This window comes from Bombina bombina, chromosome 1 (assembly GCF_027579735.1).
Source record: "Bombina bombina isolate aBomBom1 chromosome 1, aBomBom1.pri, whole genome shotgun sequence".
In the NCBI taxonomy this organism is placed as follows: Eukaryota; Metazoa; Chordata; class Amphibia; order Anura; family Bombinatoridae; genus Bombina; species Bombina bombina.
Window position 1 is genome coordinate 1031524348 of NC_069499.1, and position 17048 is coordinate 1031541395.

General features: G+C 37.9%; 1 protein-coding gene across 2 annotated transcripts in view; it reads left to right on the forward strand.

Moving 5' to 3' along the window:
* Positions 1 to 8074: 8074 nt before the first annotated feature.
* Positions 8075 to 17048, forward strand: part of DDX27 (DEAD-box helicase 27) — an 86925-nt gene continuing 77951 nt past the window's right edge. For both annotated transcript variants that reach the window (XM_053719411.1, XM_053719447.1), the window contains exons 1-5: positions 8075 to 8270; positions 10892 to 11035; positions 11166 to 11225; positions 11303 to 11450; positions 13151 to 13194. In XM_053719411.1, the coding sequence (XP_053575386.1) occupies positions 8187 to 8270; positions 10892 to 11035; positions 11166 to 11225; positions 11303 to 11450; positions 13151 to 13194 (480 nt within the window). In that variant the 5' untranslated portion in view covers positions 8075 to 8186. The remainder of the gene's footprint in view (positions 8271 to 10891; positions 11036 to 11165; positions 11226 to 11302; positions 11451 to 13150; positions 13195 to 17048) is intronic.

The following is a 17048-nucleotide window of genomic DNA, read 5'->3' on the forward strand; positions in this document are numbered from 1 at the left end:
ATGCTTCACTATATCTCATAAGATAATGTGAATGATGGGGATCCCCCAAGCGCCTACCAGGCCGGAGGCAGAAAGGGATTAGTAACGATATAAATCTAGTGCTTCTAAAATTACATAAATATTTAATAAACAAAGTCTAAAAACATATACAGTACAATTCATGGATCCATGAAGAATAATAAAACAGGGTATATAAACAGATACAAAAATTAAATAAAAACAATGGATGGTCACAAGTTATTGGCCTATCTGATGCGCAGAACTGGGTACAGAAGAATAGGATACCAATGTGTTAAGTTAAAAAAACAGTAAGTGTTCAAAGATATTCAAAAAGTCATCGTGATGAAAAAGTCTCAGTGAAAAAATTCCAGTGAAAGAACAATAATCAGTACTGTGAATTGCAATTCAGTTTCCAAAAATAAACAAATAATAAAAATCAATATTGGTGAAAAAATTATTATGGTGAAAAAATTTATGAAAAAAATCCTGTGTGAAAACAAAGTGGAAATAGTCACCCAGATCTATATGGATATTCCTTGCAGTGATCCCATAGTGTAGATATATCATTGAGGGTGTGGAGAGAAGAGGGACAGTGCCCACAGAAGTGTGGAACAAGAAGTCAGAAATCAGTGTATGAACCAGATTGGCCCAAAAAACGATATCCACCTAAATGTATGAAAAGAAAAATATAGTGCAGCTTACTTCACACAATATTACATAAATGGAAATAGTCTTACCAATACTCAGTCTTCACCATAGTTTTCACCATAATAATTTTTTCACCAATATTGATTTTTATTATTTGTTTATTTTTGGAAACTGAATTGCAATTCACAGTACTGATTATTGTTCTTTCACTGGAATTTTTTCACTAAGACTTTTTCATCACGATGACTTTTTGAATATCTTTGAACACTTGCTGTTTTTTTAACTTAACACATTGGTATCCTATTATTCTGTACCCAGTTCTGCGCATCAGATAGGCCAATAACTTGTGACCATCCATTGTTTTTATTTAATTTTTGTATCTGTTTATATACCCTGTTTTATTATTCTTCATGGATCCATGAATTGTACTGTATATGTTTTTAGACTTTGTTTATTAAATATTTATGTAATTTTAGAAACACTAGATTTATATCGTTACTAATCCCTTTCTGCCTCCGGCCTGGTATCCGCTTGGGGGATCCCCATCATTCACTCGATTTCTATTGGTGGTTACTAGGTATCACCCCCCTCAAGCTCTAAGGGTATAGAGTAGGCGCTAGTCCATATCCCTATTACTTGTATCTCATAAGATAAGTTAACAATTCAAATTTTGTTAAAGGGACTTTAAACTTAAAATTGAATTCCCCATAAAAAGTTAACTTAAGCATAGTTAAAGAGAAAAAAAAACAACGATCGCATGGAGGGGGGTGGTGGGGGGACTGCTACACTACAGAAAAAAATTGAAAAACTGGATACTGACAGACAGCTGCCCGTACCTAAGATGGCGGACACCATTTGGAGTGTAGAGGGTTAGAGACCTGTTTAGGAGGGATCAGGGAGTTGGGATGGTAAGGGGATCCTAAACTGCATAAAATAAATAAAATGTATTTAAAAAATAAATAAATAAATAAATAAATAACAAAAGCCCTAAATCTTAATCCTGGCAGACTGTCTGCCAGTACCTAAAATGATGGTGAGGAATGAGGGGGAGAGCTGTTTGGGAGAGATCAGGTGGGAGGGTAATCCTTACACTAAAATACTATAACCCTTGCCAGCTTACTAATTAACCCCTTAACTACCAGGAATTTCAGAAGTATGGTGCGCAGCTGGAATTAGTTTCCTTCTAATTACCATAAAACAATGACAAAACCATTAATATCTACTACTTCTGAACAAAGGGGACCCCAGATAAGCTTTTACTTCCCTGATATAACTGCAGAAACTGTATGTAAATAATTTCAGTGAGAAACACAAAAGTTTGTGAAAAAGATAACGATTTATTCTATTTGATCACATTTTGCGGAGAAACAGTGTTGTGAAATATAACAAAAGGAGCCTAGCTCAATACCTTGGGTTGTCTAATAAAAACATATATATAGTTTTTCTATACTGTGGCATAATACTCAGGATAACATTAGATGGGTACAATTAGAATCTGAGATGACAAAAACATCTCCTATTCATAAGCTTTTATGATCTTCAAAAGGGACTAGGCCGAAGTTATGCAAGAAGTTCCTATCTATTTCCCACACACTTTGGATTTGGGATAAATTCTATAAACAATTGATTTCATCACAGGAGGTATCTAAAGCAATGCCATTAGTAATTCTAGATACATCCTTTAGCAACATAATTCAGTCTAAGTGGGCTAACAAGTGACTTTACAGAGTCGCTGATGCATTAGTCAATAATACACCCCTGACTTATAACCAATATAGAGACATAAATTATGATGAACAACCTGGTTGGTACCATTATCTCCAACTCAAGTCTCGCCTTACCACATCAATTAATACACAAACCAAAGAAGCACATTCATATGTAGAAAAATTATGTCTTATGGGCACTAGAATGAGAGGAATGATTTCCAATCTCTATCTTGTAATTAAAAGCTCTACACAAACTACCAAACACAATTTTATGAATAAATGGGAAGCTGAGCTGGGGACCACATGGACAGGAGAGAGATGGGCAAGAGACTTGAGTAAAGGGGTTTTGTTTTCATATTGTGCCAATTTGCAGGAGAACTTTATTAAAGTTGCATTCCGTTGGTACCTAAATCCAACTAGGTTTCATACAAACACAGGTCACTCGTCCTAAGAATGCTATAGAGGGTGTGGATCAATGGGTACGTAATTTCATATGTGGTGGTGGGAGTACACACACACTCAAGAGATGTGGAGGCAGGCATAGACTTAATAAATATGATTTATGAAGCTAACATAACCCTAACACCAGTAGTAGCACTATTACATCATCCCATACAAACTCTTTCTCCAATGGCCAATAAGCTAGTAGCATTGATCTGTACCGCTACTCGGGTATGCATTGCTAAATACTGGAAGGGACAGATCCCTAACTTTGTTATTAAAAACAAGATAAATTATTATTACCTCATAAGCAGTTATTCAGTTGATATACTTGATAAAAAAGAATCATTCCTACAGCTATGGGAATCTTGGATACTATTTACGAAATCCAAACATGGGGAGCAGAGAGCCGGGCCCATCAGTGAGCATTAAAGGGAGACCCACAACGTAATGTATTATTCTGATTGATCAGGTACTATTTGATAACACTTATGTTTCTTAATTCTATAACTTAACTTAACTTAACTTGTACTTGTGGTGTTTCTCTTATACGGATGTGTGATGTTAAAATTATGACTAATATGAATACTACCTTTACACTGGTTACTTTGTTGTATGCCTGTAGGTTTTACTTGTAACTATGTATATTGGAAGAAGAAATGTAGACGCAAAAAAATTATATTTTTTATGTTTAATAATTTAATAAAGTTGTTTTAAAAAAAAAAAAAATATATATATATATATATATATATATACTGTATATATATATATATATATATATATATATATATACATATAGTTTTGACAGGTAAATAAAAAAACAAGGCTCTAAAGGCTCTATTTTTGTTTAAATTGAGTGATAGCAAAAATGCTAAAAGTTCTTCGGTATTTTGGGAAAGTTATTCTCTGTAGTGAAGGGGTTAAACTCTGTAGCAATAAAGGTCTGTACTCCATTTTAAAGGAAACCCATTTTTTTCTTTTGTGATTCAGAATAGATTATCCAAATTAAAAAAAGTTTCCAATTTACTCACGTCATCAAATTATCATTACATAGTATATTTTGTTGAAGAGCATACCTAGGTACATAGCATACACATGTCTGCAGCACTGCAATTCAGCAACACTGCTGCAATCTAGTGCTCTTGCAAATGTATGACACCATTAAAATTATTCTTGCAAAACTGCTGCTATCGAGTGCTCTTGCAAATGTATAACACCGTTAAAAGTAATGAGCGGGTAGGCAGCGCAGCGCAGGAGGGGTAGAGGTATGCTACAGAAAAATATAATTGGGGAGGGATGGGTTCCCTACGCTACAGAAATGGGTTATAACAGGGCGAGGGTCCCTTTAACAATCGCTATGAGGGGGGAGGGTTTAGTGGGATCGCTACAGTACAGAAAAAATATATATTAATAAATAATTTTAAAAAAATAAGAAAATTACTATTAACTGGGTACTGGCAAACAGCTGTTAGTGCCTTATATGGCTGCTACTAGTTAGAGGGTAAAGTTGCCACATATTTTCACAGAATGTGTTAACAAAAGTGGGGGAGTTCCTAACTTGCACAATAACACGCCCAGTGTAGCTGTTATTAATCAGACACATACAGGGAGTGCAGAATTATTAGGCAAATGAGTATTTTGACCACATCATCCTCTTTATGCATGTTGTCTTACTCCAAGCTGTATAGGCTCGAAAGCCTACTACCAATTAAGCATATTAGGTGATGTGCATCTCTGTAATGAGAAGGGGTGTGGTCTAATGACATCAACACCCTATATCAGGTGTGCATAATTATTAGGCAACTTCCTTTCCTTTGGCAAAATGGGTCAAAAGAAGGACTTGACATGCTCAGAAAAGTCAAAAATAGTGAGATATCTTGCAGAGGGATGCAGCACTCTTAAAATTGCAAAGCTTCTGAAGCGTGATCATCGAACAATCAAGCGTTTCATTCAAAATAGTCAACAGGGTCGCAAAAAGCGTGTGGAAAAGCCAAGGCGCAAAATAACTGCCCATGAACTGAGAAAAGTCAAGCGTGCAGCTGCCAAGATGCCACTTGCCACCAGTTTGGCCATATTTCAGAGCTGCAACATCACTGGAGTGCCCAAAAGCACAAGGTGTGCAATACTCAGAGACATGGCCAAGGTAAGAAAGGCTGAAAGACGACCACCACTGAACAAGACACACAAGCTGAAACGTCAAGACTGGGCCAAGAAATATCTCAAGACTGATTTTTCTAAGGTTTTATGAACTGATGAAATGAGAGTGAGTCTTGATGGGCCAGATGGATGGGCCCGTGGCTGGATTGGTAAAGGGCAGAGAGCTCCAGTCCGACTCAGACGCCAGCAAGGTGGAGGTGGAGTACTGGTTTGGGCTGGTATCATCAAAGATGAGCTTGTGGGGCCTTTTCGGGTTGAGGATGGAGTCAAGCTCAACTCCCAGTCCTACTGCCAGTTTCTGGAAGACACCTTCTTCAAGCAGTGGTACAGGAAGAAGTCTGCATCCTTCAAGAAAAACATGATTTTCATGCAGGACAATGCTCCATCACACGCGTCCAAGTACTCCACAGCGTGGCTGGCAAGAAAGGGTATAAAAGAAGAAAATCTAATGACATGGCCTCCTTGTTCACCTGATCTGAACCCCATTGAGAACCTGTGGTCCATCATCAAATGTGAGATTTACAAGGAGGGAAAACAGTACACCTCTCTGAACAGTGTCTGGGAGGCTGTGGTTGCTGCTGCACGCAATGTTGATGGTGAACAGATCAAAACACTGACAGAATCCATGTATGGCAGGCTTTTGAGTGTCCTTGCAAAGAAAGGTGGCTATATTGGTCACTGATTTGTTTTTGTTTTGTTTTTGAATGTCAGAAATGTATATTTGTGAATGTTGAGATGTTATATTGGTTTCACTGGTAAAAATAAATAATTGAAATGGGTATATATTTGTTTTTTGTTAAGTTGCCTAATAATTATGCACAGTAATAGTCACCTGCACACACAGATATCCCCCTAAAATAGCTATAACTAAAAACAAACTAAAAACTACTTCCAAAACTATTCAGCTTTGATATTAATGTTTTTTTGGGTTCATTGAGAACATGGTTGTTGTTCAATAATAAAATTAATCCTCAAAAATACAACTTGCCTAATAATTCTGCACTCCCTGTATATACGCTCCACCGAAATTTCCCCACCTCCACTATCTTTTTTTCCCCTCAGTTTGGGTTGTTCAAGGGGGCAAAGCCCCCCTTGTAAACCTCATACCAAGGCTGACCATATTGCCGCTTTAAAAATGGACACATATGAAAAATACATATGCTGTTTAAAGAAATGCTTTGAATAATGTTCTGTTATAAGAACCCTGACATACTATATGTATTTTTCATATGTGTTTGTTTTTAAAGCGGCAATTGAGGTTCACTTGGGGTGAATGCCAGAGAATCTAGGATCAGCGCAGCACCCCAATGATCCTCTGGCATCCACCCCAAGTGAACCTCGAGGAATGAGATTTACAAGGGGACTTTGTCCTGCTTGAACCCCTAGGTGGAGGCAAAAAAGATAGTGGTTAGTGGAGATGGGGGAATTACGGTGGAGCGCATATATGTGTCTGATTAAGAATGCCTACACTATGAAAATTAGGAACTACTCCACCAGCAAGTAACAGCTAATCAGCGCTTGGCAAATATCCTGCTAAGTGGAATTAGCGAAAATGTGGTTGCCACCTGTCCGGTGTTCTGTTATATTTGCCTACCTTGTTACATTGTCCTACTTACGTAACACGTACGGCCAAGCCTACATCTAGACAGAGAACTTTCATATCCGCTATATTTGTTTCAAAAGGAGGCTGATGTTTAAATAGTGATCGTATTCTGTATACTTTTCCTACCACCTTATATTTTGCTGTTTTGAGTGCAGATCTCGCTCAAACATAATTAATTAAAACATAAACACCAAATATTTGTATAGTATTAGCTTGTGATGATAGCGTTCATTTTATAAATGTATTTTTCAGGCTATGTAAAAAAAATAATGGCAACATATCTGAACCCTGAAAAAAATAGTTATAAAATTAATGCTATCATCACAAGCTAACATACATAATATTTTGTGTTTATGTTTTAATGTTTTATGTTTGAGCGAGATCTGCACTCCAAACAGTCAAATATTACTATCCGATCAATATTTTGACATCAGCCTCCGTTTCAAACTAAAATGGCGGAAATGAAAGTGCTCTATCTGTCCAAATGTGTTACATAGGTAGGATAAAGTAACACAGTAGGCAAATATAAGAGAACCCCGGGAATGACCCTGACAGTTTGAGTTTCCATTTTTGTATCCGGGTTTGAAGCTGAATCAGGGTTTGGTGGGAAATAGCCATAGCCAAAAGGTGACTTTGCGAATTTGCAACATACTGCATGTGCCTAGTTATTTCTCTCTTTTGTGTATGTGTCTTTGTATGTTAGTGCATCTCAGTCTTTTGCTTGCGCACTTTTTACTTTTGATTTCGAATAGGTGTGATTTTTTTTTTCTTTGAGTCCATTTATTTAGTATAATTTAGTATGCCACTTGTAATCTGGCCTATGGCAGGTATTTTTAAGGTTCTGGTCAAAATTAAAAATAAATATTAAATATAGAAATAAAGACACTATAATGGTAAACAAAACCTGTGTGTTAGTATCTGATTATAAACCAATGATCGTTTAAAAATCAGACCTAGCATCTTTTGTTGCCAATTTATGCTGTATATTTATGGCAATTTATTTAGCTATAGCACTTTTAAATGTAATCCCATTATAGTCTATGGGCATTCCTTTTTGTCATTCACTTGTCATTCCATAGAAAGCAGCTATAATCTGAAGTAATCTCACTTTCAGAATATGCTACTGTACCTGTGGAACATATCTGGTAAATATCTAGTTGATATGTCTCGTATTTTCAACACTTCTAATTTAATTCTAATTAAAGACTATGGGCATTCCATTTTGTCATTCACCCTTGTCATTCCTTTTAGTACATCCCTTTATTTAGTGACCACACACGTTTTCATTTTTCCCCTCAAGAACCGTTTCGGTCGGTGCAGAAAAGAAAATGTTTATATACGTAAACGTCAGCCTATCGTGTGTTCTACTACTGGTAATAAAGCACTGACGTTTAGACTACTCGATGCTATGTTTTATCAATACCACCAGGGAGCGCTGTACTCTTTAGCTACAATATTTTATGCGTTTCTTTTAAAGCGTCGCACAAGCCCTGAGCAAATTTCCGGAATGGGCGGGGTATGTGCGTGGAGAGCTTCCTGTGTGTAGCTGGGGAACACACGTGGGCAAAAATAGTGGGAGAGATCTTTACTGCTTGCAAAACCTGTGCCTGGAAATTCATGTAAGCAAGATGCTGGCGGAGCTGGATCTGGTTGGGACCATCCTGGACGATGATGAAATCCCAGAGGAGCCCGAATCTGAGGAGGAGGAAGAGGTGATCATGATGTGGGAGACGTGTGTCATGTGATACAACAAGGGGCAGACTGAGATAGACTAGTGACAATTGTGTGTGTACTTACAATAATCCATGGGGTAGCAACAGTGTGTGTTCATAGGAATGTGTGACATTGACGTATTAAAGTGGGGAAAGTGGGTATATGGGTGACGAGAGTGTGTATAGCCATTAATGATTTATGAGGAAGATCCTCTAGATTTTAAAAACACATATAATTGTATAATCTTGTCTCGTTTGCTATTTACGCTTTATAACTAATTACTATGTAACAGAGTCAACAACTTGCAGCCTTAACCCAGCCTTTCTGGATCCATTTTAAATAAATACTTTTCTGAATGGGAAAACAGGAAGAATAAATATTAAAAGCATTTTGCTTATTTTTTTGTAGCTATTCATAACTAAATTGATAGTAAAGTCAACATTACATTTCCGTGATTCAGAGAGAGCATGCATATTTTGAAAAAAAAAATAAGGTTAGTTTACTTTTATCTAATTTGCTTTTTTCTTGTATCCTTTGTTGAAAAGGTAGGCTAGCTGCAATGCACTATTAGTTGTTGATTGGTGGCAACACACACACGTCTCTTCTTAGGAGCTTACCTAGCTCCCAGTAGTGCATTGCTGCATTAAAAAAAAAAGATACCGCATTTGCTTTATTTATTTAGATGGTAATACAAGTAAATTGAAACGCTGCTCAATGCTCTATCTGAATCATGAAATAAACTGTTTCATGTGCTATTAAAGGGACAGTCAACACCAACATTGTTATTGTTAAAAAAAAATAGATAAAGCATTTTCTACCCATTCCCTAGCTTTGCACAACCAACATTGTTTTATTAATATACTTGGAAACAGGCAGTAATTTAGAGGGTTAAAGGGACACTGTAACCAAAAATTTTCTTTCGTGATTCAGATTGAGCATGAAATTCGAAGCAACTTTCTAATTTACTCCTATTATCAAATTTTCTTCATTCTCTTGGTATCTTTATTTGAAATGCACAAATGTAAGTTTAAATGCCGGCCCATTTTTGGTGAACAACCTGGGTTGTCCTTGCTGATTGGTGGATAAATTCATCCACCAATAAAAAAAGTGCTGTCCAGAGTACTGAAACCAAAAAAAGTTTAGATGCCTTCTTTTTCAAATAAAGATAGCAAGAGAATGAAGAAAAATGATAATAGGAGCAAATTAGAAAGTTGCTTAAAATTGCATGCTCTTTCTGAATTACAAAATAAAAAATTTGGGTTCAGTGTCCCTTTAATTGTTAGAAATATACTACTGACAGCCTTTTATCACGTTTTATTAGCTTTTCACAACAATAGACTGCTAATTCACATGTGCCATATAGATAAACATGTTCTCTCTCCTGTGGAATTGTTCAGAAATCGGCACTAATTGGCTAAAATGCAAGTCAATAGATAAATAGCCATGTGATCAGGGGGCTGTCAAGAGGCTTAGATACAAGGTAATTACAGAGGTTAAAAGTATATTAATATAATAACTGTTTTCTGCGCAAAACTGAGCAATTGGTAATAATGGGATTATCTATCTTTTCAAACACTAACACATTTGGAGTAGAATATAGCCCTAAAAATGGTGCAAATTAGTTTTAGAATAGAAGCATTTTTGCAGTATACTTGTATTAGCAAAATGCTTCTTGTAAAACCTATGGCCATTTCAGGTGCAAGTGCCTGTGAACTAGCATTCAAGCTTTTCACCTGCTCACATGGATCCCAGCATGCTGACCCCCCCCCCTCCCTTTTTTGTTTGTACTGCAGAATCTGTTGGTGTGTTGCAACTAAAAATAATAAGAATTTAATAACAACTGGGCATATGCAAAGGTTAATTAAAGTGAAGGTAAAGTTTTGTTAAGCAGCAATGGTATTTAGGATCCTTTTAATAACTCTAATCCAGTCGCTAGGTTTGTTTTTTACAAATATTTAGTTATTTAGGTATTTTTCTAACAATAGTTTTGTTACCGTTCCGTGCAGATTTTCCTCCCATCCTCAAGTTCCGGGTTTATGATACTGTGACTTATAGAGCGGTCCCACCCGCTCTATACGTGTCTACTACGCTCGTGCACATCGAGCATGGAATAACGGCGCATGCGCATCATTTGTTCTCAGCGATCTTTGCACATGCGTTAATCCCGGTTGTCGCTCTCTACTGCGCATGCGAAAATACTTAGCAAGTTCCTCGGCAGCTCCTGCTATGACTACTACCTAAAGTTTATAATGCGCATGCGCGAAATGAGGATGCGCGCACTTGGAAAATGAGAAGTAGAAAATGTTGCGCATATAGACCCATCTGTTGATGACGAAATTTGACGGCCGCCTAACGGCCAAAGAATCAATTGGATGGCTCAACCACGCGATAGTTCTTTCTAAAAAAAAAAAACATTGTACGGGTTGATTTTCGGAAAGCCGATTACATGACAATAAAATAAGATATCTCAGGTAATATATATTTTTGGAATATTGATGAATGAAACTTACATTTATTTGCCTTGATATCTATAATTGTTTATAATAGAGCGTTTGACTTTACCTTCACTTTAAGGTGTTTAGTGCTGATACATGTCCTGTGTTTTGTTTCCGACCTACAGGATCAGAAAATTGTCCTAAACAAAAAGAAAAAGGCCCATGCTGGGCGGAGTGAGGACTTCAATGCAGACTTCATGTTTGGGGAGCGGGATGGACAGAGTGATGACAGTTGGGTGATGGCCGATGTCATGAAGCAGCTGAAAAAGGTCAGGTGCCACCTCCGATGGAATGTAACATAATTGGTGCCACTTTTATATCTTGTGTCTGTGTTTAAAGAAAACAAGGACGCTTGTAAGAAAACCTATTCATGTTTGTAATTCGTTAATGTTCCTTTAGAGAACAGCTACCAGTTTGGATGCGAAGATAGAAGCCGTGAGGAAAAAAAGGAAAGTCCAGGTGAGTAATCCATAAAGGATTTCTCAAGTATTTCAGACCAATTAAAAAAAAAATGCTTAGAGCTCTTATTCTTATAGGACAAGACAGAGATAGATACAAAAGTATCAGATAATGTGGAGGAAAAAAATTTGTCTGGTGGTGATGATGATGATGATGAGGAGGAAGAAGATGAGATGAGCAAGGAAGAATTTTCTTCCGAAGAAGAGAGTGTGCTAACAAAAGCTGGTACTAATCTGTCTAGTAGTTGTAATAAACCTGCTGTTTCCTTTTTCCCCTTAAAGGGACACTGTACCCATACTGCTATTATCAATTTTTCTTCGTTCTCTTGCTATCTTTATTTGAAAAAGAAGGCATCTACGTTTTTTTCTTGCTTCAGAACTCTGGACAGCACTTTTTTTAGTTGCAACACACCAACAGATTCTGCAGTACAAAAAAAAAAAAAAGGGGGGGGGGGTCAGCATGCTGGGATCCATGTGAGCAGGTGAAAAGCTTGAATGCTAGTTCACAGGCACTTGCACCTGAAATGGCCATAGGTTTTACAAGAAGCATTTTGCTAATACAAGTATACTGCAAAAATGCTTCTATTCTAAAACTAATTTGCACCACTTTTAGGGCTATAGTCTACTCCAAATGTGTTAGTGTTTGAAAAGATAGATAATCCCATTATTACCAATTGCTCAGTTTTGCACAGAAAACATAGTTATTATATTAATATAATTGTAACCTCTGTGATTACCTTGTATCTAAGCCTCTTGACAGCCCCCTGATCACATGGCTATTTATCTATTGACTTGCATTTTAGCCAATTAGTGCTGATTTCTGAACAATTCCACAGGAGAGAGAACATGGTTATCTATATGGCACGTGTTAACTATATGGCACATGTGAATTAGCAGTCTATTATTGTGAAAAGCTAATAAAACGTGATAAAAGGCTGTCAGTAGTATCTTTCTAACAATTAAAGGGACACTGAACCCAAATTTTTTATTTTGTAATTCAGAAAGAGCATGCAATTTTAAGCAACTTTCTAATTTGCTCCTATTATCATTTTTTCTTCATTCTCTTGCTATCTTTATTTGAAAAAGAAGGCATCTAAGCTTTTTTTGGTTTCAGTACTCTGGACAGCACTTTTTTTATTGGTGGATGAATTTATCCACCAATCAGCAAGGACAACCCAGGTTGTTCACCAAAAATGGGCCGGCATCTAAACTTACATTCTTGCATTTCAAATAAAGATACCAAGAGAATAAAGAAAATTTGATAATAGGAGTAAATTAGAAAGTTGCTTAAAATGCCATGCTCAATCTGAATCGCGAAAGAAACATTTTGGGTACAGTGTCCCTTTAATTTACTCCATCGTTCATGCTGACTAATGCTTTTCATATTACTGCTCTCACCTTTTGTTCCCTTAAAGGGACAGTCAACACCAGGATTTTTGTTGTTTAAAAAGATAGGGAATTCCTTTATTACTCATTCCCCAGTTTTGCATAACCAACACTGTTAGAATAATACACATTTTACCTCTGTAATTACCTTGAATCCATGCCTCTGCAAACTGCCCCCTTATTTTCTTATATCTTTTGACAGACTTGCCTTTTAGCCAATCAGTGCTCACTCCTAGGAGCTTCAAGTGCGTGAGCTCAATACATGAACTAACGCCCTCTAGTGGTTAAAAAACTGTCAAAATGCTTTCAGATTAGAGGTGGCCTTCAAAGTCTAAGAAATTAGAATATGAACCTCCTAGGTTTAGCTTTCAATTCAGAATTCCAAGAGAACAAAGCAAAGTTGGTGATAAAAGTAAATTGGGAAGTTGTTTAAAATTGCATGCCCTATTTGAATCATGTTTTTTTTTTGTTTTTTACTTGACTGTCCCTTTAATTCACTCCATCGTTCATGCAGACTAACTAATGCTATTCATATTTCAGATACTCTGAGAATTAAGGAGAAGAAAAAGAAAAAAAATGACCAGGTAAACTTCTTGAATTTATATAACAATAAATAGCCTAGATTTTTTATATCTATTGTGTGTAAATAAATGTAACATCTGTTGCATATCAGTGGTATTATGTCTAGTCTTCAAACAAATAGTCTCACCAGCACCAATGCACCACACTGACGTGCAAACTGTTAGAGCCACTGCTCCCGGCTCCACAAAAATACAGCAGCACCATCAAGTATTGAAATCCTCATGGCTTTATTGGTCAAAAAAACATGACGTTTTGGGCTCACTTGCCCTTAATCATATGGTCCATATGATTAAGGGGCGGCAAGTAAGCCCAAAACATCATGTTTTTTGGACCAATAAAGCCATGAGGATTTCATTACTTGATGATGGTGCTGCAATTTTTTGTGGCGTTTGTCTAGTACTGTAATGTTGGTCATGTTAATTGGCCATGAATACCAAGTTTGTTTTTTATTAGATGCATTTAATTTTTTCTGAATAATCAAATTCTCTAGTGTCAACTTTTTTTTTAATATAAATATATATATATATATATATATATATATATATATATATATATATATATATATATATATATATATATATATATATATATATATATATATATATATATATATATATATATATATATATATTTAAATTTATGGAGCTTTGTCCATGCTATCAATACAGCTGTGAAAGCTGTCTCTTATTGGCCTGTGAGCATGTATAATGATGTTACATGGAAAAAGGAATTTCCTGCTAATGTTATTATACATTTAAATATGGTTAAATTCTTCCACTCCCCCCCCCCCCCCCCCCATTTAGAAATGCTATTTTCCTTGTCCATCTAAGCTTTAAATTATTTTGCATAAACACAAGTAAGCGGAGGCATTAAGCATTATATATGGACTTCTGTTGCTATATAAGCTATTATCGCGTTTGTAACGCATCTGTCACCGTCGGCAGTTGCGCACGCATCCTCAAAGGAATGTTGGATGTGCGAGTAGCCACCTCAACGCGAGACAACTTCAGGAGCTCCAAGCTTCAGGCATCTGCGCATATGGAGCCGGAGCATGATCGATGAGAAATGAGAGCAAAAGAGAGTAGCGGGGGGAGAGAGCGCAAAAGAGAGTAGGGGGGGGGGGAGAGAGCGCAAAAGAGAGTAGGGGGGGGAGAGCGCAAAAGAGAGTAGGGGGGGGGGGAGCGCAAAAGAGAGTAGGGGGGGGGAGAGCGCGCAAAAGAGAGTAGGGGGGGAGAGAGAGCGCAAAAGAGAGTAGGGGGGGAGAGAGCGCAAAAGAGAGTAGGGGGGGGGAGAGAGCGCAAAAGAGAGTGGGGGGGGAGAGCGCAAAAGAGAGTGAGGGGGGGGGAGAGAGAGCAAAAGAGAGTGGGGGGGAGAGAGAGCAAAAGAGAGTGGGGGGGAGAGAGAGCAAAAGAGAGTGGGGGGGAGAGAGAGCAAAAGAGTGGGGGGGGGGAGAAAGCAAGAGTGGGGGGGGGGAGAAAGCAAGAGTGGGGGGGGGAGAAAGCAAAAGAGAGTAGTGGGGGGAGAGAGAGCAAAAGGGGTGGTGAAATAATCCATCTGCCATTAGGCTGCATCCAGGTGGATTCTTTCGCCACCCTGCTATATTTGGAATCCACCTGGATGCAGCCTAATGGCAGATGGATTATTTCACCACCATCCAGATGGATTCCGAAAATGGCAGGGTGGTTCAGTCCCCACAATAGACTGCCCTCTGGGCAGGCTTTCCCACTAGGATTTACATAAAATACAACAGATAATATGAGGCTGTTTCAGCATTTGTATAGAATCCTCAAGTGTGAACTGCCATCCTGAAGAATACTTCCTAATTTATTACAGGTTTCTGTAAATTTTCTGAATTGTAGGAATAAAATATTAGCATGTATAGCCTAAAAGAAAGCTATCTATAATAAGTGAAAAGTGAAATGTCTGTTTTAAATATCTCTTTTTCTCCAACATTGGTGTGTCCGGTCCACGGCGTCATCCATAACTTGTGGGATATTCTCTTCCCCAACAGGAAATGGCAAAGAGCACAGCAAAAGCTGTCCATATAGTCCCTCCCAGGCTCCGCCCCCCCAGTCATTCTCTTTGCCGCTCTGAACAAGTAGCATCTCCACGGAGATGGTGAAGAGTATGTGGTGTTTAGTTGTAGTTTTTTATTCTTCTATCAAGAGTTTATTTTAAAATAGTGCTGGTATGTACTATTTACTCTGAAACAGAAAGAGATGAAGAGTTCTGTTTAAAAGAGGAGTATGATTTTAGCAGCAGTAACTAAAATCCGTTGCTGTTCCCACACAGGACTGTTGAGCTGAGAGAACTTCAGTTGGGGGGAACAGTTTGCAGACTTTTCTGCTCAAGTTATGACTAGACATTTTTCTAACAAGACTGTGTAATGCTGGAAGGCTGTCATTTTTCCCTCATGGGAATCGGTAAGCCATTTTCTTAGACTCAAACAGAATAAAGGGCTTATTATGGGCTATATACTGGTGGACACTTTTAGGGGCTAAATCGATTGCTTTATTTAAGTATTATATGCAGTTTGAAGTGAATTTCACACTTTGTAATATTGGGGAACGTTTTTAGAGCCAGGCACTTGTTAAGACACCTTCCCAGTCAGGAAGGGCCTTTCACTGTAGTAGGCAGAGCCTCATTTTCGCGCAATTATTGCGCAGTTACTTTTGAGTATAGTACATGCAGCTGCATGTGTGAAGGTCTGGTATTCACTGAAAACGTTCCTAGAAGGCTTCAATTGGTATCGTATACCCCCCTGGGATTGGTGAAGTCGCAACAAAGGCTGTGGCTGGGACTGTAGGGGGGTTAAAATTGCAAACAGCTCTGGTTTCCACATTTTAAGGGTTAACAGCTTGAATTGGGGTGCAATACTTTGAATGCATTAAGACACTGTGGTGAAAATTTGGTAAAGATTGGATAATTCCTTCATAGTTTTTCACATATTCAGTAATAAAGTGTGCCCTGTTTAACATTTAAAGAGACAGTAACGGTTTTGTTTAAAAACGGTTTTTGTGCTTTATTAACCAGTTTAAGCCTGTTTAACATGTCTGTACCTTCAGATAGATCATGTTCTGTATGTATGGAAGCCAATGTGGTTCCCCTTCAAATATGTGTGATAATTGTGCCATAGCGTCCAAACAAAGTAAGGACAGTACTGTCACAAATAGTAAGGTTGCCCAGGATGATTCCTCAGATGAAGGAAGTAGACATAGTTCTACATCATCTCCTTCTGTGTCTATACCAGTTATGCCCGCGCAGGCGACCCCTAGTACTTCTAGCGCGCCAATGCTTGTTACTATGCAACAATTGACGGCAGTAATGGATAACTCCATAGCTAATATTTTATCCAAAATGCCAGCATTTCAGAGAAAGCGCGATTGCTCTGTTTTATACACTGTAGAGCAGGAGGGCGCTGATGATAATTTTTCTGTCATACCCTCACACCAATCTGAAGTGGCAGTGAGGGAGGGTTTGTCAGATGGGGAAATTTCTGATACAGGAAGAATTTCTCAACAGGCAGAACCTGATGTTGTGACATTTAAATTTAAATTAGAGCATCTCCGCGCATTACTTAAGGAGGTGCTATCTACTCTGGATGATTGTGACAATCTGGTCATCCCAGAAAAATTGTGCAAGATGGACAAGTTCCTAGAGGTCCCGGTGCACCCTGATGCTTTTCCAATACCTAAACGGGTGGCGGACATAGTGAATAAGGAGTGGGAGAAGCCAGGCATACCTTTTGTCCCTCCTCCTATATTTAAGAAATTGTTCCCTATGGTCGACCCCAGGAAGGACTTATGGCAAACAGTCCCTAAGGTCGAGGGGGCGGTTTCTACACTAGCCAAGCGCA